At 54.6% G+C, this 27,495-nt stretch overlaps 1 protein-coding gene across 4 annotated transcripts; it reads left to right on the top strand.

The window, feature by feature from the left end:
* The first annotated feature begins 10,858 nt into the window (after positions 1–10,858).
* Positions 10,859–27,411, top strand: NPAS1 (neuronal PAS domain protein 1). Of its 4 annotated transcripts, none has more exons than XM_032614711.1 (12): positions 10,859–11,019; positions 12,094–12,198; positions 12,702–12,937; positions 19,679–19,752; positions 20,043–20,132; positions 21,873–22,047; positions 23,450–23,565; positions 23,725–23,882; positions 24,486–24,592; positions 25,043–25,190; positions 26,245–26,339; positions 26,859–27,411. In XM_032614711.1, exons 2-12 carry the CDS (start codon positions 12,155–12,157, stop codon positions 27,320–27,322), a joined length of 1,707 nt encoding a protein of 568 aa, XP_032470602.1. In that variant the 5' UTR covers positions 10,859–11,019; positions 12,094–12,154; the 3' UTR covers positions 27,323–27,411. The 4 variants fall into 4 exon arrangements, with proteins under 4 accessions (XP_032470602.1, XP_032470605.1, XP_032470601.1 ...); XM_032614714.1 differs by having other exon boundaries at positions 12,094–12,276; positions 25,090–25,190; XM_032614710.1 differs by having other exon boundaries at positions 12,094–12,276.
* The last annotated feature ends 84 nt before the right edge of the window (positions 27,412–27,495 follow it).

Below are 27,495 nucleotides of genomic sequence, written 5' to 3'. Positions count from 1 at the left end.
ATAAACCTTTGTCTCAAGTCACGTGTACTCGTATACTTATACCTCTCAGCCCCATCCACCCAAGTGGAGAGCTTTGGGGGGGCAGGGCCTGTGGCTCCCCCGTATGTCCTCTCAGAATGCCCACCGAGGTGCCTTGAGCAAGGCGCCCACCAAGGTCCTCGGTCTGTAGAACGCAATGGTCGGTCTCAACCTGGCCCTTGACTTGAATCTATAAGCCGACCTCTCCCAGCACAGACCTCTGCTCTGAGGGCCACATTCCTACCCACCTGCCTGTGACACTCCACTTGCTGACCGTGACATACCCACAGCCACACTCCCGACCCCTTTCTCCAAACCTGTTCATCCCCCATGCTTCCCCAAAGCCAGAGACCCTGGAGACCTCCTCAGGGTGTTACTCTCTCCCATCAACCCGGCCCACCTCCAAGTTGCATTTTACCTTCCACGTAGCTCTCAGATCCACCATTTTCCTCTTTCATTTCCTGCCACCGTCCTGATTGAATCTCACCAGCTTCCTCCTTGGCCTCCTTCCAGGTCTCCCAGCCTCCAGTCTCACCCCCTCCCTTCCATCTCCCTGTGGCAGCAGAGCAAGCTTTTCAAAACAGATCTGGCCCTGCCACCCCTCCCTTAACACCTCCTGGGGGTCCCCAGTGCCCTCAGAGGCAAACTCTTCAGCAGGTCCTGTGAAGCCCCCGCCAGCCCCCCAGGGAGTCTTACCTTACACCCTTCGGTCCAGCCCTCTGTGAGTCCTCAAGGGCCCGTCCACCTCAGGCCTTTTGCACATGCTGTTCCCTCCTGGAACTCTGCCCACCCCTCCTTGCTAACTCCCGCCCTAGCCTTTAGATTTCAGGTCCATGGACTCTTCCTTGGGAAAGTCACCCCCTCCCCCCAGACCAAGATGAGCTCCTTTGCTTTCAAAGAAAAAAAAAATGTTCTCTTCTGCAACAGTGCTTTTCTGTTACTCGTTCAGATTGTATTCGCCCCTTTAACCCGTATTTCCTGAGTGTTTACTCTGTGCCAGGCCCCCTGGGACACAGCTGGGAGTTGACCCCCTAGTGGAACAGACACAGTAAACAGGCAAAGAAATGAATGTATGCATAATGTCGAGTGTAGATAAGGTATTAAGGGGGAGCGGGTCTGTTATTTGGGGTGGTCACGAAGACCTCTCTGGGGATGTGACATCATTGCAGCAGGCAGAGACCAGGATGACTTGCCTCGGATACAAAACTTAAAGGGGCACAAACTCAGTGATCAAGATAAAATATATTTCAATTCATGTTTTAAAAAATCAAAGCCAGCTCCCCAAAATCCATGATCAAAATTTTAGGTAAAAAACAGATTCAGTAACAGTGCTGTGAAGGCCCAAGCAAAAGGAGAAATCGATAAGACAGCCTGGAGTGGGGAGGAAAGCGGTGGTGGATGAGACCAAAGCCAGGACAGTGGACGTGGAGAGAGGAGGTGGGAGTCCGGATATCTTAAAGGTCAGGGCGACAGAATCTGCTCAACATTGCACGTGGCTGTGAGAGAGAGGAGATGGGACGACTCCAGGGCTGACACAAAGTGTATCTAATCACCGTCTGTTCCCCGAGTTGCAGCCAGCACCGAACACCTACTGGGCTGCTAGGCTCTCACCAGCTCCAGGCCGACTGCCCGGAAGTGGAGAACGCGGCGTGTTACTCCATGAGGCCACCAGGGGTCAGCAGAGCGCCGCCCTGCCCAGCCGTGGTCGGGCCTGGGAAGTGTTGGAAGCCGGGTCGGTGACGTTTTAAGCTAGGGTGAGAACGGGGTTGGAAGTGTCCCAGGAGCAGGCTGAGAAGCAGGGGGTGAGCCACTCATCCAACCAGCCCTCCATCCATTTATTCAGGGCGAGGTAATAAGCTCAAAGTTTGTCCTGGGGGCGCTGGGGAGCCATGGGGTAGTTTGAGCATGGGAGAGACTGCGTCGGATTTGCAGGAGCTGAGGAGGAGGAAGAAGAAAGCGGTGATCTGAGAGATATTGGTCACCGGAACTCTGCCTCCTAGGTGGGGATTAAAGAGCATGCAGTTGTCACAAATGTTAGCAAGACAAATCATATTAATAGAAGCTAAAAAAAAAAAAAAAAAAAAAAAAAGAAGCTAACAGGGAGTTTGGGATTGACATGTACACACTGCTCTATGGGCTTCCCTGGTGGCGCAGTGGTTAAGAATCCGCCTGCCAATGCAGGAGACACGGGTTCGAGCCCTGGTCCAGGAAGATCCCACATGCCGCGGAGCAACTGAGCCTGTGCACCACAACTACTGAGCCTGCGCTCTAGAGCCCGCCAGCCACAACTACTGAAGGCTGCACGCCTAGAGCCCATGCCCCGCAACAAGAGAAGCCACCGCAGTGAAAAGCACGTGCACCGCAATGAAGAGTAGACCCCGCTCGGCGCAACTACAGAATGCCTGCGCACAGCAACGAAGACCCAACGCAACCAATAATAAATACATACATACATACATAAATTTTAAAATGAATAAATAATAAAATGGGTGACCAATAAAGACCTACTGTAAAAATAATTAATTGATTTTAAAAAATAAAAATAAAAGCTAACAGTAAATCAACCATACTTCAATTTTTAAAAATTGATTAAAGAAGAAAAAAGTATCTTAAAAAAAAAAAGCTAACAATTTTTGGACATTTACAAGGTATCAGGCCCTGTTTTCTTATCCCCACTTTCCAGATGAGGAAACCAAGGCACAAAAGAGCCAAGTGATTTGTCCAACATCACAAGCTAGTAAGTGGGAGCCAGGATTTGCACCCCAAAGCCCATGGCTCTTCCTGTGGCTACTGTAACAAATGACCGCAGACTGGTCATAACAACAGAAATGCCTCCCCTCACAGCTCTACCAGCCAGAAGCCCCAGATCAATGTGTCATCAGGGCTGTGCTTCTCTGAAGTCTCTAGAGGAGAGCTGTTCCTCGCCTCCTCCAGCCTTTGGGGGCTCCTTGGCCTCCCTCCAATCTCTGCCACCGTTTTCGCATGGCCTCCTCTTCTTTCTCCCTGTGTATTTGTATTTTTTCTGGGCGTCTCCTCTTCTTTTTTATTTATGTATTTATTTATTTGGGCCGCATGGTAGCTTGTGGGATCTTAGTTCCCCAACCAGGGATTGAACCCGGGCCCTTAGGCAGTGAAAGTAAGGGAGTCCCAACCACTGGACTGCCACGGGATTCCCTCCTCTTCTGTCTCGTATAAGGACATTTGTCGCTGGAGTTAGGGTCCATCCAGATAATCCAGGATGATCTCATATCAAGATCCTTAATTACATCTGAAAAGACCCTTTTGCCAAGTAAGGTGATGTTCACAAGTTCCAGGGTTAGGACATGGACATATCGCTTGGGGTGGGGTGGGGGCACTACTCAACCCCCTACAACTCTTCCCCATGATACTATTATTCTTTTTTTTTTTTTTGCGGTACGCGGGCCTCTCACTGCTGTGGCCTCTCCCGTCGCGGAGCACAGGCTCCGGACGCGCAGGCTCAGCGGCCATGGCTCACGGGCCCAGCCGCTCCGCGGCATGTGGGATCCTCCCGGACCGGGGCACGAACCCGTGTCCCCTGCATGAGCAGGCGGACTTTCAACCACTGCGCCACCAGGGAAGCCCGAATGATGCTATTATTCTTATTGTTGTCATCGGTATTGTGCTTACGACCTTGAAGGGCAGCTCGGGGCTGGAATAAAGTCGGAGACGCCCAAGTGGGCGGTTGGGAAGTCAGAGACGATGAGGATGAGGCACATTTAATAATTGAAGGGGCTTCCCTGGCGGTCCAGTGGTTACAGCTCCGCGCTTCCACTGCAGGAGGCGCCGGTTCGATCCCTGGTCAGGGAACTAAGATCGCGCACACTGAGCAGTGCAGCCAAAAATTAATTAATTAATTAATAATAATTGCAGAGGTATCTCATCATTGCCCCACCTTCACCCTGCTGCCTCCCCAGCTGCTGCTCGGCCTCTTGTCCCTTCTCCAGGGGACTCTGCAGTGTCAGTAGTGGAGAGAGTCCCTTTCTCTCTGGTAGGAGCAGCCCTTGGGCTGGGAGAGCAGTCAGCCGAGCTCCCCGGGCATCCCCACAGGTCCTTCCTGGGTAGGCAGGACCACTGGCCCACTGGCCCAGACCCTGAGACCTCTGTCTCTGTAGCTGGTCCCCTAAGCAAATGAGTAAAGGTGACAACAGAGTGACCACCAGGCACTGCCCCCTCCCTAGGGGAGCACACTGGCTAGTTTGCTGCTTGCTACTTATTTAGTGCTGTAGCCTCCACCTGGGTCCATGGTCTTGCCTGGTGTCCCTTGGGGGCAGGGGACTAGCCCAACAATGCCGACGCTCCCGCTGTGGGCTGTGCTGTAACGAGCATCTCTCTCTGTTCCCTGAGGCTTGCTGTCCTCTTTTGGCACCTATGGACAGGTGACAGGTAGGCCTTGATGTCTGCTGTGAGGTTAGAGTTCTTCCCTGACACCTTGGGTGGCCTGAAGAGGACAAGGTGGGGCTGGAAGATAGGAGGCGCCCGGGACAACACCCAAGTGTCAGGTTGGGCGACACTTGGCTGTGGGGCTATTTATCGAGTTGATGGGTGGTGTTTTCTTTCATATCCCACTTCCTTTATTCTCCCCGGTAATTGTCAGTACTTGACTAGCCTACCTAAGATCGCGCGCGTACACAGATGCACGCACACTCCCCTGCTTTGTTTTTCTCTAGCACTTAGCTCCATCTGATGCAGATATTTTCTTGTTTTATCTGTTGTCCCACACCCCCACCTGGATGCGAGCTCCAGTGACAAGAATCTCTGCCTGTTTCTTCTCTGCTGGATCCCTGGAGCTTCTGACACACAGTAGGTGCTCAATAAATGTTTGCTGGCTAGATCAAAACCAAAAACAGAACAATTCTGGGACCACATTGGGCTGCCCAGTTCTCAAATGACTCTTCATCGTCCATTTAATGTGCTTTAAGCGAAAACAGTTTTACTCTCAGACCTGAGCACGAGCTTCTCTGCTCAAGGAATACACTCCTGGGGTGCCGTACACCATTAGCACCCCTGGTGGTCAGGAGAGACAGCTCCTTGACAACCTGACTCTCAGAATCCTGGCCTCCAACAAGGTCTGGCTCCAGGAACTCTCACTATAGGCTTGCAAAGTGCAGGAGTGAAAGCAGGAAGGATGAAGATCAGATGTGTGGTAGGACTTTCCGGAAAGTGAAAGCCTGGAGGATGCTGGAGATTCAGGGAGTCACAGGTCTGTGCCAGGAGGTCTCAAGAACAATGAGACTCAGCTTTGAGGGATTTCATTCGCTATAACCCACCTTGGGAGCTCAGACCCAACACCTGTTTCCCCAGCCCTTCCTGCTTCATCTATTCAAGGGCAGCTCCATCCTCCAGGCACTGGAGCCAAAACTACCACATCCCCTTGACTCCTCCTCTCTTTCTGTCATCCCCACATCTGGTCGCCAGCCAATCCCGGCAGCCCTGCCTTTGAAATATCTCCAGTATCCGACCATCTCTCCCAACCCCCACTGCCTCCCTGGGGGCCACCATAACCTCCCACCTGGACTCTTCCAGTCACCCCCTCAGCTGGGTTCCCGGCTTCTGCTCTCACCCCTTACACTTCCTTCTCCACCCATCAGCCCAAATTGTCTTCAAAAATAGGAATCATGGGGGGCTTCCCTGGTGGCGCAGGGGATAAGAATCCACCTGCCAATGCAGGGGACACGTGTTCGATCCCTGGTCCGGGAAGATCCCACATGCCGCGGAACAACAAAGCCCTTGCACCACAGCTACTGAGCCTGCGCTCTAGAGCCCGTGAGCCTCAACTACTGAACCCACGCGCTACAACTACTGAAGCCCATGCTCCGCAGCAAGAGAAGCCACTGCAATGAGAAGCGCGTGCACCGCAACGAAAAGTAGCCCCCGCTCGCCACAACTAGACAAAGCCCGCGTGCAGCAACGAAGACCCAACGCAGCCAAAAATAAATAAATAAAATGAAAATGATAAAATAAAAATTAAAAAAAAATAGGAATCAGTCTTTTTCATATATTCAGCCATATTTTTATTACATTAAAGTTGTACCCTATTTAAATGAATAGTATCGAAATCAGTTTGTAACATGAGTTTCTTAGAGGTAAAATAAATGTCTTCATCACACTTAAAAAAAAAAAAAAACAGGAATCAGGACTTCCCTGGCGGTCCAGCGGTTAAGACTCCACACTTCCAATGCAGGGGGTGTGGGTTCGATCCCTGGTTGGGGAACTACGATCTGCACAGAGAGCAGCCAAAATAATAAATAAATAAATAAATAAATAAATGGAATTAGATCAGGCCCCTCCCCAACCTAACAACCTCCAGTCCCAGTGAAAACCAAACCCCTCCCCGAAAGTCCCTGCCCACTGCAGCTGACCCAGATACACGCAGGCTTTTTTATTTTTTCTCCCTAGTTCCTCCATTCCACCTCAGGGCCTTTGCACTTGCCATTCCTCCTGCCTGGATCACTTTTCCTATAGATTCATCTCATCTCAGGCTTCCCAGCAAATGTCACCACCCTTGAGAAGGCTTCCTGTCACCATAACTACCCTCCAGTCACTCTCTCGCCTCACCCTGATTTATTTCCTTCACAGCACTCAGTATGAGCAGAAATCATCTTTTTAATTTACTTGTTTGCCCCCCATATACACACATAAGGACATTGTCTGTTTTGTTCACTGATGTCTCCCCAGCCCCTGGCACATAGTAGGTATTCATACCTTTTTTAGGATTGAGGAATTGCATTATGTTTACTTATACATTCTTGTCAGATGCATACATGGTTTAAAATTTTAGTTAAAGAGAATTCTGGGACTTCCCTGGTGATCCGGTGGTTAAGAATCCGGCTGCCAATTCAGGGGACATGGGTTCGATCCCTGGTCCGGGAAGATCTCACATGCCGCGGGGCAACTAAGCCCATGTGCCACAAGTACTGAGCCTGCACTCTAGACCCCACGAGCCACAACTACTGAGCCCACGTGCCACAACCACTGAAGTTCACGTGCCTAGAGCCCGTGCTCTGCAATAAGGAAGCCACCGCAGTGAGAAGCCCGTGCAACACAACGAAGAGTAGCTCCCGCTCAACACAATTAGAGAGAAAGCCCACGCGCAGCAACAAAGACTTAACGCAGCCAAAAATAAAATTAATTAATTAATTTTTAAAAAGAGTATAGTTTTTTAAAATAAATTTATTTATTTATGGCTGAGTTGGATCTTCGTTGCTGCACACGGTCTTTCTCTAGTTGCGGCGAGCAGGGGCTACTCTTCATTGCGGTGCACGGGCTTCTCATTGCAGTGGCTTCTCTTGTTGCAGAGCATGGGCTCTAGGCATGCGTGGGCTTCAGTAGTTGTGGCATGCGGGCTCAGTAGTTGTGGCGCACGGGCTTAGTTGCTCCGCGGCACGTGGGATCTTCCCGGACCAAGGCTCGAACCCGTGTCCCCTGCATTGACACGCAGATTCTTAACCACTGCGCCACCAGGGCAGTCCCTAAAAGTATACTCTCTTAATAAGGAAAAATGAGACTGTTTAAGGAGAAGTCATTGGAACCCTCAAAACACACACACACACACACACACACACACACACACACACACACGCACACGCACACGCACATCCATGTTCTTTTTTTTTTTTTTTTTTTTGTGGTACGCGGGCCTCTCACCGTTGTGGCCTCTCCCGTCGGGCTCCAGACGCGCAGGCCCAGCGGCCATGGCTCACGGGCCCAGCCGCTCCACGGCATGTGGGATGTTCCCGGAGCAGGGCATGAACCAATGTCCCCTGCATGGCAGATGGACTCCCAACCACTGCGCCACCAGGGAAGCCCCATCCATGTTCTTACTGCCTACTAAAATCCTTGTACCTCTCCTTGATTACCCCTGGTTACAGGGAGCTCACCACCTCTCAAGGCCATATACCATCCTCCCCCATCTCTTCCACCCAGGCGGCTTTGGGAGTGGTGGGGTCTCCGAGGTTTGATAGGAAACATCTCCAAAGCTGAGGAAGGCCAAGGAGAGCTGAATGCAGCTGAGCAGCTGAGAACCCAGGCTAGGGCAGGAGGTGTCGGATATGAGACCATGAAGGTCTCGACTGCCACAGTCCCAGTGTCCCTTAACAGCCCCCTCCCTACCCCTTCAGGCCCCAGATGGTAACACCAGCCCTCCTAGATTTTCCCCAAACCTTTGTCAAGGGTCTTTTTTGAAATGCCCCTCGGTTCCCAGCTGGAGGGCCCCAGCTGTCTCCTCCTGGGGCCCGGCCTGTTGCACACCCTGACCCAGAAGCTGTCCTATTTTTTCCCAACTGTATTACCAGAGCTGCAGAAGGGCACAGACGTCACAGAGCAGCCCACCCATTTCACTGATGGGAAGCTGAGACCCCAAATGGTGTGTGTTTTTCAGTGACTCCCTGAGTGGTGTAGAGGTAACATGATTTGCGTCTGGTTATATGAGGGCGATGTGTCTTTGGATGTACATATCACATCTAGCATATTTAATGCCTGGCTCTATTCTCAGCTTCAAATAGCTTAACTCAGCGATTCTCAGCTTTTTTGGTCTCTTTACATTCTTAGGGAAAAACAAAAAGCTTTTATTTCTGTTTCATAAGCCATATCAGAAATTAAAAATGGAAGTTCTTGGGACTTCCCTGGTGGCGCAGTGGTTAAGAATCTGCCTGTCAATGCAGGGCACACTGGTTCAAGCCCTGGTCCAGGAAGGTCCCACATGTTGCAGAGCAACTAAGCCCGTGCGCCACAACTACCGAGCCTGCGCTCTAGAGCCCATAAGCCACAACTACTGAGCCCGTGTGCCACAACTACTGAGGCCCGCGTCTAGACCCCGCGCTCTGCAACAAGAGAAGCCACTGGAATGAGAAGTACGTGCACTGCAACGAAGAGTGGCCCCTCCGCTCGCCGCAACTAGAGAAGGCCCACGCGCAGCAACGAAGACCCAACGCAGCCAAAAATAAGTAAATAAATAAATTTATAAAAATAAAACTGGAAGTTCTTGAAGATGACTCAAAATTCATTTTTAAATAGCAATAATAAACACATCACAGGCTAACATAAATAACATATTTTATGAAAAATTTTAGTGAGAATACTGTCATTATTTTATACTTTTGCAAACCTCCTCAAAGTCCAGCATAACAGAAGACAGTTGGATCCTCCTGGCTGCTTCTGCATGCAGTCTGCTGTGATATCACATGCCATGCAGCTTCTGGAAAACCCCACCTGGCACTCATGGGAGAATGAAGTGACAAAGGCAGAAAATGTCTCGGTATGAAAATTTGACCTCGCGAACCCCCTGAGATAGTCTCAGGAACTAGTGCCCAGGTCACACTTCGAGAACTGCTGGCTGAACTTATTTAATGCTCACAGTGATGCTTGGAGGTGGGTACTAAAATGAAATTATCCCCACGTTACAAGGGAGAAGGCCCAGAGTGGTGAAGTTACTTGTCCAAAGTCACACAGCAGTAAGGGGTAGAGCTGCAGTCTGAACCCCAGAAATTAGGCTCTTAACCTCAGCAAGATCTGTGTGTGTGTGTGTGTGTGTGTGTGTGTGTGTGTGTGTGTGTGATCATGAATAAATTGTATAGTATGAGTGCACTTCTCAAGGCCTGGCGTGGCACCTGCCCAGGTCACACAGCCAGGAAGTAGCATCAGTTAAGAGCCAGTGTTCTGAGCTTGAATCCCTTACCCTGACACCCTAGCAAGTCTCTCTGGGAAAAAACAGGAAAATATTATTGGCTGACAGACCATCACCAACAGGCTATCTAGTCTCTCTATGCCTCAGTTTTCCTAGTAAAGTGGGCTTAGTAATAGAGCCCAGCTCAGAACCTTGCTGTGGGGAAAAAAATTAGCAGAACGTAAAAGATTAGTTCCCAAGTTGTTCAGTGTGGTTATCCAGAGCCATTTGAAGAGTGTTCCCATCAGCCAGTGCACATGAGGGTTCAGAGGTGTGTGCCTCGGTTCCTCTGTCCAACCAGACAGAGGAATCCTTGCTCTCTGCCAGCCTCCACCCACCTGCCTCTCCTAGGACTCCTGTCCCACCTTCATTAGTTGCATTGGTGTCTCCTAGGAGCACTTAATCGCCTGGAAACCCGCATGCCAGGCTGCTGAAGGGGCTTGGGAGAGAGAGGTGTAGTATCTCCTACCAGAGTGGGAAAGGCCTGGCTCAGTCACCTGGGTCCCCAGTTCTCTGTGGGAGGCGCTATAACTCCTTAGTTCCCATTTATGGTCTAATGGGAAGCTCTGATGTCGGGGTTGCCGTGGGAGCAGTGGTGGGTATAAGACCCCAGGATCCTGGTCTCGGAAGTTCCTCGGATGCCTGTGTCCCAGTCCCTGGGAGGCCCAGTTGTCAAATCCTGCTCTTATAAGGAGGGGGGCAGAGCTTGGGTGCAAGGTCACCTTCTTGTCCAGGGGTTCTTGCTGACACCCTTAAATTCTCTCCTGGAAAAGAGTCTCTAACACCTGGATTTGTGCCCTTGGAGGGGGCACCGACGTCTGGGTCTCCACCCCTAAAAGAGACTCAGGTGCAAGGTGCCCGCCTTATCCCGAGGGGCTGCCGGGGTGCCGGGTTCTCTTGGGGAAGATGGGATGATAGTCCCTCCCAGTGGATGGTGCCCGGACTCTGGTGTTCTTCTCTCGGGGTGGGAAAGCTGACTTCGACGTTCTCGTTCTGGTGGGGTGAGGGGACTCGGACACCAGAGCAGCCCGGGACTCCCTTGCTTGGAAACCCCTACCACGGAAAAGGCCAGAGTGGCTGGAGCTGGGCTGGACCCAAGGGCGGAGAGTCTGTGGGCGGGGCTCCAGCAGGCCCCGCCCCCGCCCGCCAGCGCTGTCCCCGCATCTCGAAGTCTGCGAGGCCTCGGTGGGCGCTGAGAGCCTAGCGCCACAGCCCGCGCGACTCGCCGAGCCCGGCCCGCCCCGGGGTCTATGGGGCCGCTCCTCTGCTGCGCCGCCCGGCCGGCCCCACGCCGTGCCCGGAGCCTGACCCGTGACCAGGTAACGAGGCTGTGGGTACTGCGGGTAGGGAACGCCTGGGGGCTGGCATGAGAGGACAGGGAACTCCTGGGTCCTGGAAGAAAAGGGGACCGGAACTCCAGTGTGCTGGGAGCTAGGGCATCGGAACGCCTGTATCCCGAGGCTGAGGGAGGGGGCGCACAGATGTTGGGTCCTGGAGAAATAGGGGGCTGGGGGATCTGGACGCCAAGGTCTAGGGCATCGGGACACTTGGTTGGGGAGGCTTGGGGGCGGTGTAGATATGGGGAGCGGGGGTGGATCCTGAATGCCTAGTCCTGGAGGAATGAAGACCGAATTCAACACGTTCCTTGTTCTGGGGGATCTGGATACTAGGACACTTGGGCCCCGAGTGTCTGGTCCATCCTGGGGGCGTCCTCTGGCTGAGGCTCTGGCCACTGCATCTGGGGTTGAGGCTCGCACGTCCGGGCCTTCAGGGAGGAAGTTGTGGTTGCGGAGATTTGGCTGCCCAGACACGTGGCATCACCCCGAGGGGCTGGGGGTGGTCCTTGGGCAGAGCATAGGGTGGGGTCCCTGCCCTCTGTCCCCGCTACCTCCTTAGCCCAGCCCGGGAAATAGGCGCACGGCAGATGCAAGGAACCGGACTCCTGGGATGGGCTTCTGGGGGCGGATTCCCCGGGGCAGAGGGCTCTGGGGGCTGCAGCCGGGCGCGCCCGGGCCCGGGCGAGGCGCCCGCCCCCCTCCCGGCTTGGGCATGCTTGGCACGCAGCGCGCGGGCCGGTCGGATCCGTATGCGCGCCGCGTGCGCCTATTGGTATGCGGGAGCCGGCCCGGCGCGGGCGTGAGGCGGGCGCTCTAGCGGGCGGCGCGGGGGAGGCGGCGGCGGGGCACGTCCTCGTCCTGAGCTTCTCCCAGAGCCCGGCGCGGTGAGAGCTGCGGACTGTGTAGCGGGGACCCCAGGGAGGGGAAACTGAGGCAGCATCTAGCCGCAGCTCCTTGCTGGGACCCTGCGCCCCACGCGGACCTCGGTTTCCCTAGCAGGTGCCCCACCTGCCCCCTCGGGCGCTGAGCGCTGCCTCCCGCTCCTTCCCGCTGCAGGAGACGCGGCTCTCGAGTTCCGCAGGCTGCTCTGAGCCTGCCTGAGCGGGTCTCCGCGGAGATGGCGGCCCCCTACCCCAGCAGTGGCGGTGGAGGCGAGGTCAGGTGCGGGGGAGGTCGCGGCGGCAGCGTCCCTTGGGACTTTCTGCCAGGGTTCGTGGTCAAGACCCCGCCCGGACCCTGGTGAGCAAAGCTCCGCCCCTCGGGCTGTGGTCCCGCCCCCAAGGCGGTGTCCCGGGAGGATTCACACTCGCCTTCTGCCCCGCCCCCTCGGGCCAGAATTTCTTACCTGGAGTTGCTCAGTTGTTGTTCTGTAACACCCACCCCACACACCTGGCGTTCTGTTCCTAGCCCCCTTCTTCGGAATTCCTACCCAACATTCTTATCTCTCTCCTCTTCCTCCTCCTTCCCCCAGAATTTACAACCCCAGGTTCTGCTCCACGGCCGGTGTAGAAGTCACACTCAGGCTCTGCCCCACCTCGGAGTGTTGAATCCACTTTCAACATCCCGTCCTGTTCCCGAGGCCCCAAGAGGCGAGGCTCGTCCCTCAACCCCAGACCCCTGAGTCCCCGGGTCCCGCTGACGCCCCCTCCGCGCCGCCCGCCCAGCCTGCAGGCGCAGCGCAAGGAGAAGTCCCGTAACGCGGCGCGCTCGCGGCGCGGAAAGGAGAACCTGGAGTTCTTCGAGCTGGCCAAGCTACTCCCGCTGCCCGGAGCCATCTCCAGCCAGCTGGACAAGGCGTCCATCGTGCGCCTCAGCGTCACCTACCTCCGCCTGCGCCGCTTCGCCGCTCTCGGGGCGCCACCCTGGGGTTTGAGGTCCGCGGGGCCGCAGGCTGGCCTAGGTGAGTGCGCATGCGCGGGGGTGGGGGGGGTCCAGGCGCGCTCCCCTGGTGCAGGGCACCCGGTATCTGAGGGTGCGCACCAGCTCTCTCCCAGCTCCTGCACCCTGAGGGAGTACAGGATTTGGAGTCAGACCTTTTGTGTGTTCCTATCAGGCGGCTTCAACTGTCCAAGCCTCAGTTTACTCATCTCTAAAACGGGCTCACCAGGTAGGGACGATTTCATGAATTCTGGCCTAATCACGGGCCTGGCCACACTGGATCATACAACCAGTTAATGCTCTTATTGTTATCAGGGAAAACGAATCATTATTATCACAAAGGAGATTATCACAGCGCCATGGGCGGGACAGGGGAGACCCAGCCTGGGCCTCCTATCCACTAATGGGCAAGAAACTCCCACACTCAGACCTGAGGGACCCCAGAGGGAACCTCTAGAGTCTGAATTCCCAGTTTGAGATGCGGGAGGGAGACAGGATAATATGGCAGGTAAGATGGCGAGCTTCAGAAAGACGGGGGTCCCTGTCCCCACTCAGCCACTCCCCACCGTTGTGACCCTGGGCAGGTCGCCTCACCTCTCTGTGCCTCACTTGTGAAATGGGAATCATGATGAAGCCCCACCCCCACCCGCAGGGCTGAGAAGAGAAGAAGATCTACCAGGTAATATGTGTATGTGTAAAGACCCTAAACACACCTGGCACAGAGTAAACGATCAGTGTCTAGCAAGCACTGCTATCAATGGTTACCTGCAGGTTTATTGACCATCTACTGTGTGCCTGCTACGGTTCTGAGCCCTGGAGATCCAGCAGAAAACAAGCTGCATAAAAGTGCCTGCCCTGGACAGGCTGACATCCTACTGGCCAAGACACAATAACGAAATGCAATCAATAATATGTTAAAATATAGAATATGTAAAACACAGATATATAGATAGGTATCTACTTTCATTATTATTCAGACTTCATTATATAGAAGTGTTATGTTATTACTTCTATTTTATGTTTTATTACTTTACTCTTATTACGAGAAGAGAGAGAGTCGTCTTCATCTGAGGTCGCAGGTGACAGGGACAGGGCACCCTAGGCTACCTCCACCCCCCCACCCCCGAAGGGTTGTCCTTAAGGTGGGGTTGGAGGGGCTCCAATTCCCCTCCTGCCCTGGTCTCAGGGGGGAGGGGGGAGAGAAAATAGCATTGATTAAACTCGCAATAAATCACCATTTAAATTTAAATAATCCGGCTTCCCAGGCGGTAATTAGGCGAATTGACTGGCGCGGAGAGAATGCGGCATTAGCGCCGCTGATTACTGTCATTACCGCGAACAACATGTGCGCCGGCGGGGGATAAACATCTTGTCTATTGTCCCCAAGCCCCGGGGAGAGAAAGGGGGAAGACGCTGAGAGAGCCTCACCGGCGTCCGGCCTCCCCCCTCCGTGCTTGCCGGGATGGCTAATTCAAGACCACTGACCTCAGCAACCTCCCTGCCTGTACGTGGGAAGGGGGAGGGGCAGGACAGTGTGCGGGGGGAGGAACTGCGTGGACTCCTGCTGTACCCACAAAATTAAGAAATTGGGAGCATTTCCTGCTCTCCCGGGACCCCAACAAGAGGCCAAGCACCTGCTTCAATAGCTCAGATGGGAAAACTGAGGACAGTGAATTAGCTGCCGTCAGAGAGCAAAGCATTCTGCCTCAAGCTCTCTGTAAAGGAGGGGGCTCCCGCGTTCTCCTCAAAAATAATGGCAGTAACGTACCAGTCAGACACGGTGTTGAGTGCTGCATCCAAATTCACTTGCTAATCCTCTCAAAAATCTTCGGAGGGAGGCAATGCTATGTTCCCATTTTACAGAAAGGGAAAACTGAGACCCAGAGACGTGAAGCTCTTTGCCCAAGGTCACACAACTGAGAAGGGGCCCAGCTGAGATTCAAACTCAAGTGGCCTGGCTCCAGAGCCCACCTTCTCAACCACCATCCTTGGCATGCTTGTGGGTCTCCAGGGATGGGTCCTATGTTGCAGGTCTCGGCCTCTCTCTGGGCCTTACTCTACCATCAGTGAAATGGGATGACAGATGTTGAAGTCTAGCCAGGGGGCTCTAAGTCTGGGGAGGAGACAGCCTTGATCTCCTATCAGTGTTTGTCATTCATTCAACAAATGCCCAATGAATACCTTCCCTGTGCCAGGCACCGTTCTAGGTGCTGGGGACACAGCAGGGAACAGGACAAAGTCCCTGCCCTCAAAGGTGGGCCTACACACCTGACACGGTAGGTCCCTTGCCCCCCACCTCCCTGATATCACTTTTCCACCCCTCTGGCCTCTTCAACCCCCTCCCCCACATGGGCCACCTTGCTGTTCAGAGAAGCCTGTTCCCACCTCAGGGCCTTTGCACTTGCTGGGCTTCCACCAGGAACTCCCTTCCCTTAGAATGTGAGCTTTTCAGTCAAGCCTTCCCTGACCACTCTATTAAAAATGACAACCCTGGGACTTCCCTGGTGGTCCAGTGGTTAAGACTTCTCCCTCCAGTGTAGGGGGTGCAGGTTTGATCCCTGGTCAGGGAGCTAAGATCCCGCATGCCCAGGGCCAAAAAAACAAAACATAAAACAGAAGCAATATTGTGGCAAATTCAATAAAGACTTTAAAAAGAGAGAGAGAGAGAATAGCACGTGGCATATAGTAGGTGCTTAAAAAAAAAAGACAACCCCTGCTCCCAGCATGTCCTATCTTCCTTTCCTGCCTTATTTCTTTCCATAGTACTAATCATCATCTAATACTATATATTTTTTATTTCTGTTGTTTCTTGTGTTTCTCGCTTACAGCACCTTGTGTGCTGAGCCTAGAATAGTGCCTGGGGCACAGTAAGGGGTCACTAAGTATTTCTTGGGTGACTATAGAACTGCATTGAGGGGAGGAGGGGGGACATCACAACTCACAGGTCAGGCACGGCCTCTCTAAGTGACCTTTGAGCTGAGACTGGAAGGAGGTGAGGGAGCAAAAGCTAGGAGAAAAGCTGGGAGGAGAGTTTTCCAGGCAGAGGGAACAGCAAGTGCAAAGGCCCTGAGGCAGGCAGCAATCAGCTTGCTACGTGCAGGTCACAGTTGTGAGGTCAGGGGCTCCAGAGAGGAGTAAGTGAGGCAGGAAGTGGTCAGCGGGTCAGGGGCCAGGTCCTGCAGGGCCTCTCAGGCCGTGGTGAGGACTTTGGCTGTTACCCCGAGTGAGATGGGAGTTACAGAGGTGATGGATGTGAGGGCAGAAGCTGGGAGCCCAGTGAGGAGGCAAGTGCAGTCGTCCAGGCGGGAGGTGGGGCAGCTAGACCAGGGTGGGGGCAGTGGGGTGAGAGGTGGTAGGATTCAGGTGATGCAGCGAGGGTCCAGCCTCAGGACTTGCAGAATATGGGTGAAGGTGTGGGAGAAAGCGAGGGTCAAGGTGGATGGTAAGGAAGCCTCCCCAAAAGGTAGAGGTGCCTGAAGTAGAGCTTATTCTGATAAGAATGGTGCAGGACTCACCTATTGTGTACCTGGCTGTGTGCCATTTGCATGCATGAACCCATTCTGCTCCAGCCCTAGACCCATTTCACAGATGCAGCTGAGGAAAGTACAGCCAGAAATGCACCCACTCCGGTCCTCAGGCCTGCTCCCAGGGAGCAAGGCACTCTGATTATGGCAGGGGGCTCCCTCTCCCAGACTTCCAAAGCTAATGAAGTCCCAGCCCTTCATTAGTTGCCCTAGCCCAGGGCAGCAAATCCCTCAGGGCAGTTGAGAATGGGAGGTGGAGGGGGAGCCCTGGGAGAAGTCTTGGCTTCTCCCCTCGGCCCCTCAGCGCCCCCTCTGTGTGTGGGGGAAGATGACAGCTGGGCCAGTTTTGTTCCAGCAGAGGCAGGCTCTGATAAGAAACTCAGCAAATGTTTGTTGAATGAGCGAATGATGGTTGGGGTCCGGATGTGAGGAGGGGGCAGATCTGAGAGTAGGGAAGGGCCCACAGCTGAATCTGGCGGACACAGGAGTTGAGGTATTTGTGGGAGAGAGGAGGAAACACAGAGAGAGGAGTCAGGGAGTTGGTGGATTTGGGGCCGGGGGAGGCCGGGGGTAATAAGACACATCAGTCAGGGATGGGGACAGAGGCCGGGGAAAGGATGAGGGAACAGCAAGTGGCTGAGCCCTCCCCCTATACGCACCCGCCTCCCGACGTGCCCATTAAGGCTGTTAATTGCAGCCGTTCAGTCTGACCTGGGCTGATCCTGTGAGAGGGAAAATGAAGGAATTAGCAAAAATGACAGGGGAAAATTGCGACAATTAGCAGGCGGCATTGTTCCCGCCTGTCACCCGGCTGGTTCCCGCTGCATCTCGGGGGAGGGGTCCCCATCACACACACCCCCCGTTATTGTTCCTGGAGTTCCAGGCGGGGATGGAAAAAGGGTGTGAACAGCCGTGGGGATGCTGGGGGTGCTCCTGGGAGAGGAGGCGAGACCAAACATTAAGGGGCTGGGGGCGGGGCTTGGGAGCTGCGTCCTGATTGGGGGGGAGGGGGTGGCGTTTCGCCGCCTGGTGTTTTGATGGTCTGGAAATAACAATAGTGATCACGCTATTAATACTGATCCCAGCTCTGTTTCAGAGCACCTGCTGCATGCGGGCGCCCGGTAGGCCCTTTCAGTTCCCTAAGCCAACTGAATGCTCAACACCCCTGTGAGATCAGCTCGTTAGCAAACCCACCTGACAGAGGAGGAAACTGAGGCAGAGAGAAGTGAAGGCACTGGTCCCAGGGCACACAGCCAGGGAGGAACAGTCCTGGGGCTTAACGCCAGAACTGGACCCTCGGCCCTGCAGGAACCAGGTGCTTGGGGACCCTCGAGGTCACTGGCTCCCCAATCTGAGCAGGGACCCCTTGCGGGGGTCGTTCTCTGCAGGGTCAGGGAGGGCATCCTGGGTGGGAACAGAGTCCAGGAACACAGGGCCTCTGCCCACGCCCAGCATGGATGTCTGGAGCCCTCTGCTCCTCACTGCGGGGGATGGGTCGGCCTGTGTCTCTGTTTTCTGTCTACTTCTCCATCTCTGTCTTCCTGCCACTTTTTCTGTATCTGTCTCTGTACATCTGTTTCCCTCTGTCCCTCCATCTCTTTGTGTCTCTCTGTCTTTACCTATCTCTGTCTCAGTTTCTCTGTGTCTATATATGTCTCTACCCCTCTCTCTTTTTTTTTTTTTTTTTTTTTTTTTACCCCTCTCTCTTTTAAAAAAAATTTTATTGGGGTAAAATTTATATAACATGAAATTCACCGTTTTACAGTGTGCAATCCGGTGGCACTTAGCACCTTCACAGTGTTGTACAACCAGCCCTTCTATCTAGTTCCAAAACATTTTCATCACCCTCCAAAACCCTGTCCCATGAGCAGTCCCTCCCCATTCCTGCTACCCCTCCCCCCAGCCCCTGGCAACCACTGATCTGCCTTCCATCTCTGGGTTTGCCTCTTCTGAACGTTTCGTATAAATTGAATCCTACACTGTGTAGCCTCTGTGTTCAGCTTCTTTCACTTAGCATAATGTTTTCAAAGTTCATTCACGTCGTAGCATGGATCGGTACTCCATTTCTTTTTATGGATGAATAATCTTCCATTCTATGAATATAGCACATTTTATTTATCCATTCATCAGTTAATGGACATTTGGGTTGTTTCCACCTTTTGGCTATTAGGAGTAATGCTGCTATGAACATTCATGTACAAGTATTTGTTAGAGCACCTGTTTTCAATTCTTTGGGGTGTATACCTAGGAGTGGAATTGCTGGGTTATATGGTAATTCTATGTCTGACTTATTGAGGAATTGCCAAACTATTTTCCAGAGTGGCACACCGTTTCACATTCTCACCAGCAATGCACGGGGGTTCCAATTTCTCCACATCCTCGCCAACACTTATTTTCTATTTAAAAAAAAATTCGAACCATCCTAGTGGGTGTGAAGTGATCTCTCACTGTGGTTTTGATTTGCATTTTGCTAATGACTAATGATGTTGAACATCTTTTCATGTGCTTATCGGCCATTTGTGCATCTTCTTTGGAAGAATATCTGTTCAAATCCTTTGCGCATTTTTGAATCGCGTTGTTCATCCTTTTGTTGTTGAGTTGTAACGCCCTTATTTCTTTCTCTATTTCCTTATATCTCTCTGTCCATCTATTTGTCTGTCTTTGTCTCTCAATGTCTCTTTCTCTGTCTCTCTGTCTCCTTTTCTGTCTCCTATCTGCCTCCTTCTCACCCTTCAGGTCTGAGCTCAAACACCCCCTCCTCCTTCAACAGGCCTTTCCCCATGCTTCTTCTTTCATTTATTTATTTATTTAAAATAAATAAATAAAATATTTGGGCTGCGTTGGGTCTTTGTTGCCGCACGTGGGCTTTCTTCAGTTGCGGCGAGCGGGGGGCTAGTCTTCGTTGCGGTGCACGGGCTTCTCATTGCGGTGTCTTCTCTTGTTGTGGAGCACAGGCTCTAGGGGCGCAGGCTTCAGTAGTTGTGGCACGTGGGCTCAATAGTTGTGGCTCGCGGGCTCTACAGCGCAGGCTCAGTAGTTGTGGCGCATGGGCTTAGTTGCTCCACGGCATGTGGGATCTTCCTGGACCTGAGCTCCAACCCATGTCCCCTGCATTGGCAGGCGGATTCTTAACCACTGTGCCACCAGGGAAACCCCCCCGTGCTTCTTTATTTCACACCACCTATTCGATTCTTCATAGGGCCAAAAGGCCCTGGCCTCACCCCTCCCTCTTCCCCCAGCCCCAGGCCGCAGGGGCCCCGTGGCGCTGGTCTCCGAAGTCTTCGAGCAGCACCTGGGAGGACACATCCTGCAGGTGAGGCCCCTTCCCTGCCTGCTGCTCCTTGCTGCCACCTGGTGGCCGTCTCGGGAGAACCGCACCCTTTTCTCCAGCATCAGTCCCGTAGGGGAGCCCCAGAACTGGGAGGCAGAATGCTCAGGCTCCCCCTCCTGCTCCCCCCAGGCTCAGGCTCCCCCTCCTGCTCCCCCCAGGGCCGCTGAAGCGCCTTACCCCAGAATAATCCATCCCAGGCGGAGATCCAGATTTCAGAACCTCTTACAGATGCCAGGCCCTCCTCTCCCCGACCCTGTCTCTCCCCACTCTAGTCCCTGGACGGCTTCGTGTTTGCCTTGAACCAGGAAGGGAAGTTCCTCTACATCTCAGAGACAGTCTCCATTTATCTGGGTCTCTCACAGGTAAGGGGCCCGCAGCAGCCTGCCTGGACTGGCTCAGCTGCCATCTCCCTTGCCGGCCCTCCTCTCTCCTGGCCTCACCATCCCAGCGTGAAAAAAAAAAAAAAGGACTGCATCTTTGGTTCCCAAAGTGTGTTCCTTGGAACCCCACATGGCACCTAACATGGCTCCTCCTCCCAGACAGAGGAGGGTTATTAAAGTAAGAGGTCGATTTGGAGAGAGCAAAATAGCAGAAAGCTAAATTTGCCTATGAGGGGTTGCCAACTGTACCGTATTTACCAAAACTTGTTTATTCTTAACACTTTTAAAAGATTACAGCAATTCGTACCGGAAGGGCTTGGGGTTTCCAGCTGGGAAGATTTTCTGTGGCATTTTCGTTGACTAGTTTTCATTTTGCCTTTATTTCAACCCTCTGTTTCTGTTCCAGCTCCTGCAGCTGGTGGCTGAAAGGTAAAAGGGGGGCAAAGAGAAGCCAAAAGCCCCCAGCCCTGGAGTCTTGTCTCCGTGCAGCGTCTTAGGACTTGCCAATGCAATCAGTACAAATTGCTGTCAACTTTTATCATTGTTACAAAGATTTTGACAAATGATATATTTAGAAAATTCAGTGCATTGGTATTTGGCCTTCGTGAGCAGCTCTTCAGTGAGTTGTTGGAGGTTCCTGGAGGAGGAAGACCCTGAAGGGAGAATATGGACAAGGGGAAGGGAGGGAGGAAGAGTGGGGGGAAAGGCTCAAAGCTGGTGTGTGTGTGTGGGGGGGTGTTTAATGAGGGATAGAGGGAAGCATGTGACCCCAAGCCCAAGGGCAGTGGGAGCCATGGGAGGTTTCTTTTCTTTTTTTTTAAATTTTACTTTATTTATTTTTATTTTTGGCTGCGTTGGCTTTCCGTAGCTGCGCGCGGGCTTTCTCTAGTCGTGGTGAGCAGGATACTCTTCGTTGCGGTGCGCAGGCTTCTCATTGTGGTGGCTTCACTTGTCGCGGAGCACGGGCTGTAGGTGCATGGGCTTCTGTAGTTGTGGAGCACCGGTTTAGTTGCTCCACGGCATGTGGGATCTTCCAGGACCAGGGCTCAAACCCGTATACCCTGCATTGGCAGGCGGATTCTTAACCACTGCACCACCAGGGAAGTCCCATGGGAGGTTTCTGAGAGGAGGAGGGCCATGGTCAGGGGAGTAACTTAGGGAGGGGTATGTACGTGGGGACTGAAGGCCAGAAGACCAGTGAGGACGCTGGGACAGAAACACAGCAGGGAGAAGATGGGTGCGGGGACTGGGAAGGTGTGGAGGTAAGGGCACTACTGTGAGAGATTTGAGGGATGAATTGAATGTAAAGTCTGTCTAATTAAAAGGTTCTAACTCTTTAAAGAGTTTGAAAGCCATTCCACTGCTTGTGTCCTGATTTCCATCCTGTGAGTCATTTCAGGGCGCAGTTGTTTGCTGTATGGGGGTGAGTAAGCAAGAGCTGCGTATATGAAGGCTTACGACACCCCCATCCCAACCACATACACAGCTTCTTTATACTGTAGGCAGGGGCAGAAAATCCTTAATAATCTCTGGGTCTGAAGTGGGAGGGCACGGGAAGCGCCTTTTTATCCTCCTTTAAAATGGTTTAAATATATATATATATTTATTTTCTAATAAAAACACACACCTGCTTGCTGGCGAGTGAGCCTGTGGCAGAACAGGAGGGCGAGTGACTGCGCGCGCACCTCACCCGCCCCCTGCATTCCCCTCCTTCGCCGGCAGGTGGAGCTAACGGGCAGCAGCCTCTTCGACTACATTCATCCGGGGGACCACTCCGAGGTGCTGGAGCAACTGGGGTTGCGGGCCCCGACCCCCGGACCCCCCACCCCGCCCTCCGTCCCCTCCTCTTCCTCCTCCTCGTCCTCGTCCTCCTCGCTTGCGGATACCCCTGAGATAGGTAATTCTCAGCATCCCCAAAGAAAGAGGCCTGAGGGTAGCTTAGGGGATGATGGGTACAATGTATCCAACTATGTCTCCTTTATACAAAAACACTCTTGTTAGAGTATTGCAAGCAAGTTTTTGTAAAATGAATCAGAGTCTAAATTGAGGTAGCGAGACGTGGCTCCCTAAGATTGCCTGGATCCCCAAGATTTGAACTTTAGAAAGACCCCTCTGGCTGCAGAGTGGAGGTGGGTGCCTGTGGGTGACAGATGGAACCAGGCTTTGGTAAATAATAATAACAACGTGTGCTTATTGGGCATTTACACGTGCCCTGCCTTTAAGTACATAATTTTATTAAATCCTAACCACAAGCCCACAAAGCAGGAGCTATGACTATCCCCATTTTATAGAGGAGGAACCTGGGGCACAACATAGAGAAGTTGTGTCCCAGGTCAGCTGTAAGTGATTGAGCTGGACTCCAGCCCAGGCTTGTCTGACTCCAGCGCCTGTGCTTCTACTCCTCTCCAGTGGAAAATTCCACTCCATTTTGGGGAGGGTGTTGGAGATTACCCTTTTAGCTCTGAGATATTGGGGGACTGAGGTTATCTTTCTCATAAATAGGCTTTTCTTATATGGAGTTTGCTTAATACCCAAACCATCTGAGCTATCAGCAGTGCTTGCAAGCTTGGGGAGATGTTTGTGACACGTGTGGGACTGTTAGGGAGCGTGATTATATTTACACCTCAGTTTGAGGCACAGGGTCATCTGGGTGTGAGCATATTTATAAGACAATTTCACAGGGTTTATAGAATAATCTGTATTTGTGTGGCTTATTTGTTGCTATAGCCCAAGCCCCCACTCTGTGCTCAGCCCTCGGTTGGGCAGGGCTGGGGACACAGTGGTGACAAAAGCCCCAGCCCCACCCTCCCGGGGCTCACAGTCCAGTGGGGGAGACTGACCCTGTCCCCAGACAGTGATGACCCAGAGTGGGCAGGGCTGGGGTAGGAGACCCCGGAGGGGCAGCTGACCCAGCCTGGGGGTCGGGGAGGACTTCCTGGAGGAGATGTCTGATCTGAGACCTGGAGGTTGTGGCTAGAGATGATGTCAGCAGGAGGCAGTTCTTGCCAAAGTTTTAGGCCATGGTGAGGAGGAGCTGGGCTTTCCCCCAAGGGTACTAGGGAGCCATGGCAGGTTCAGAGCAGAGGAGGGATGGGGTCAGATCTGAGCTTTAGAAAGACCAGGCTGGGTGCTGCTGGGAGGGGAGATTGATGTAGGATGTCAGTGGGCTTGTAGAACCCAGTAGGTGCGTCTGTGTGACTGTGGCCATGACCCTGTGTCTGGATAGCTCTGTAGAGGGCAGGGGTGGCCGTGTGTGTCCTCTTCAGGACTCCATAACCTTCCTTCACTCTTCGTCCCAGAGGCCAGCCCCATCGAGGTGCCCCCCTCCTCCCGGGTCCAGGAGCGCTCCTTCTTCATCCGCATGAAATCCACCCTCACCAAGAGGGGGCTGCACGTCAAGGCCTCAGGGTACAAGGTGGGTGTGAGCTCTCCGCCCCAGCCTCTGACTCCCGGGTCCCCTCCCTGGCCCAAGGAGAGCGCCTGTATTCACGCCAGCTCTGTCCACGAGCCCCCCTAGTCCTCCCACCCCACTGGCCCCGCCTTGCCCTCCTCCGATCGCGCCTGCCACCTGCAGGTCATCCATGTGACCGGTCGCCTTCGGGCCCGCGCCCTGGGCCTTGTGGCCCTTGGCCACACGTTGCCCCCGGCCCCACTGGCTGAGCTGCCGCTGCACGGACACATGATCGTCTTCCGACTCAGCCTGGGTCTCACCATCCTTGCTTGTGAGAGCAGGTACCGGGGTTGGGGGCTGAGGTGGGAGGATGGGGTCGCACGGGAGACGGGGGTAGGCAGGAAGTCAGAGGAGCTCGGGGGCGGGGGTGGGGGCGGGGCCCTGGGGAGCCGCGGGAGGAGGGAAAGCCGCGGAGGGCGAACTGGAAGAGGGAGTGAAGGCGGGGTCTAGGGCGGGGCCTCTAGGATGGAGGCGGGGCCGTGCTCGATTCCGAGAGACCCAGGCCCTCCCTTCAGCAGAGCTCCGCCCTTCCCTGATCCTATTTCTCTCTGCCTCTGCGGCCTCTCATCTCTCATCCACTCTCCCGCACGACGCAGTGGGGGGAAATTAAATAGCGAATTGGTCTCCAAGCACCGAGCGCCGGGTGGCCGGGCCACCCCACACCCAGGAGTGCCGTCTGCTTGAATGCCCATGGCTGCCCGAGGAGGGACACTACTATTTTAAATATTCTCCCACCCATTTTACAGAGGGAAAAACTGAGACCCAGAGCACTCCAGAGCCAGGGTTTGGACCCTGAGGGATTCCAGAGCCAACCCTGCCTCTTTCTCCCCACCCCATGGTCTGGGACCCCTTCTCCCCTCCTCTCTGTTGCCCCCTGCCCTCAGAGTCAGCGACCACATGGACCTGGGGCCCTCGGAGCTAGTGGGCCGCAGCTGCTACCAGTTTGTCCACGGACAGGATGCAACCAGGATCCGCCAAAGCCACCTGGACCGTGAGGACCTCTCACCCCAGACCTGAGCACCCCCATTGCCCCACTCCCTGGAAGTCCTTATCCCGGGCTGACCACAGTCCCTCCTGCTGCCACCTCCAGGGGCTCCACTCAGCACAGGAAGAGCAGCAAGGAGACTCTGAGCAACAGCTCAGGATGGGGGCGTGGGGAGTAAGGGAACCGTGGGGTAGCTCTGACCCACCCTTCAAAATCCAGGGGCCTTGATGCGGGGTTACCGCTCTGTCTTTCTGACTCGGGCTCTCTCTGCCTCCCTCTCTGTACTTTGCCTTTCTCTTCTCCACACCGTCTCACCTTTCCTGTTTCCCTGTTGCCCCCTCTCTGCCCGTCTCCCTGTCCACCTCTCTCCCACTGCCTGTCTCTCTCTGCCCCTCTCACCTCATCCCACCCCTACCCCATCCCTTCTGGTGTCTCCGGTCCCTGGGCTGGGCCCAGTGCTGGACAAGGGCCAGGTGATGACCGGTTACTACCGTTGGCTGCAGCGCGCCGGGGGCTTCGTGTGGCTACAGTCCGTGGCCACCGTGGCCATGAGCGGGAAGAGCCCTGGAGAGCGTCACGTGCTCTGGGTCAGCTACGTGCTCAGGTGAGGGTTGCGCCCCTCTCCTCTCCCACGGGGAGCTCAGAACTCCCTCCAGAAGATTCTGCCAGCTCTCCCCACCTTCGGGTGGGGGCTCTTCAGGGAGGGCTTCTAGAAAAGGACCGATGTGGGCAGTGGTGGTGAAAACATGAAGGGGAACAGGGTCCAGTGAGAGTAAAGGCCTGGAGGAGGAATGAGCTTGCAGGAGGCCAGGGGTGGGTGGCAGAGTGACAAGCGCTTCCAGGGAGAAAGAGGCAGATATGAAGTGGCCTCAGGCCCAGGGTGCTTCTGGGGCACTGGGGGAGCCATGGCAGGCTCTTACCAGGGGAGGGCCACCACAGAGCAGAGCAGATGATGGAAAGAAGCTGGAGGTGGGAAGGACGTTCCAGGCCGAGGGCACAGCACAGGCAAAGGCTCAGGGTCACAGCCGGACCCATCTGAGGAACTACAGGGGGTGCTCTGGGCTGGAGTATAGAGTCTCGAGAGATGAAGCTTAGGATGGTGGTGGGGGCACTGGGAAGCCATGGAAGGGTTTAGGGCTGGAGAGAGTCACAGTCAAATCTGCTTCTTGGAAAGACCACTCTGGCTGCCATGTACAGGGAGGTCTGTGGGACAAGACAGGGATGGGGGGCCAGGGGCAGGTCCTGGGAAATGCCGGGCAGCACAGGTGGAGGAGGGGAGGCGGCCATCTGGCCATCTCTGGCTTTGCGGGGCCTGGGTCTGAGCCTCTGAGAGGAGCAGCAGGTTTGGAAGAAAGATGCTGAGGTCAGGTGAGCATGAGGTACCCGGGGGACACTTAGGTGGTGACATCCAGGCGGCCACGGGCTGCCAAGTTTGGGCCTCGGGAGACTGGGCCAAGCTGGGCTAGAAGCCAACTTGGAATTTGGGGTCCAATGATGAGTCCCAAGTGCCTCGGGCGGGGGCGGGGGGGGAAGTGTCTACACTCAGAGCGGGAGGGGAAGTCTACACTCACAAGACTGGCAGGAAGGAGGGAGTCTCCCCTCACCAGAGGCTGGCTGGCCCGGGATTTGAGCTCCCAATCCCATCTGTCTTGTCCCAGTCAAGCCGAGGGGGGCCAGATACCTCTGGATGCCTTCCAGCTTCCGGCCAGCGTGGCCCATGAGGACACGTCCAGCCCGGAGCCAGCACCCACAGGTGAGCCCACCTCCCACCCCAGCCCCTGGGAGGCTCCGAGTGGCCTCTGGGACCTGTGCTGTCTGGTGCAGAGGCCACTAGCTTCACATGTGGCTATTTACAGTAAGATTAAAATTAAAATTCCATTTCCTTAGTTGTACTCGCCACGTTTGAAGAGCTTGGTGGCCATAGGTGGCCAGTGCAGATGTGGAACTTCCTTCCAGAGGACAGCCTGCGTCCAGACCAGAGCCTCTGACATCTGGGGCATGGTCACGCTTTGTGGTGGTGGCCATCCCATGCATTGTAGGGCATTTGGCAGCATCCCTGACTTCTACCCACTAGAATCCAGGAGTATCCTCCTCCCCAGTTGTGACAACCAAAAATGCCTCCAGACTTTGCCAAGTGTCCCCTAAGGGGACCAAACCCCTCCAGCAGAGATCCACGGGTCTTGACCACGGGGCGCTGCTCTATTCCACAGATGGGAAGGCTGAGGGCTGGGGACGTGCACACACGGAGCCCTTCCGAATCTTCCTCTTGCAGAGCCAGAGCCACCAGTGGAAGGAAAGCAGGCCGTCCCCCCGCAGGAGGACAAGGACCCCCAGCCCCGGGGCAAACCCATCAAAGTGGAGCCCGGCCCGGGGGAGACTGAAGACCTGGAGGACAGTGGGGATGAGAAGCCATCCGGCCACCTGGCCCCAACGAGGCCCGAGTTCACGTCGGTCATCCGGGCGGGGGCCCTGAAGCAGGACCTGGTGGGGCCGTGGGGCCTGGCACCTCCTGGGGACCCCCCACCTTCCCTCCTGCACACTGGCTTCCTGCCCCCCGTGGTGCGGGGCCTGTGCGCACCTGGCACCATCCGCTACGGCCCTGCCGAGCTGGGCCTCGTGTACCCGCACCTGCAGAGGCTGGGCCCGGGCCCCACCCTCCCCGAGGCCTTCTACCCCGCGCTGGGCCTGCCCTACGCGGGGCCCCTGGGCACCAGGGTGCAGCGGAAGGGGGACTGAGGACTGGAACAGCCCCCCACGTGGCCAGACCTGGGGGATGGGTGGGGACCAGGGCTCTGAGCCCCGGTGAATTAAACGCCTGTTCCCACTCTGTGGCTCCTCTCTGGGGTCAAGGAGCTCCTCTCTCCTTTTCTTCCTTCTTAGGTATCTCCGTGTGCCCCCCAGCGCCTTCC

This window comes from Phocoena sinus, chromosome 19, assembly GCF_008692025.1.
Source record: "Phocoena sinus isolate mPhoSin1 chromosome 19, mPhoSin1.pri, whole genome shotgun sequence".
NCBI classification, from domain to species: domain Eukaryota; kingdom Metazoa; phylum Chordata; class Mammalia; order Artiodactyla; family Phocoenidae; genus Phocoena; species Phocoena sinus.
The sequence above is the reverse complement of the archived record's forward strand: the minus strand, read 5'-3'. Positions and strand labels throughout refer to the sequence as shown.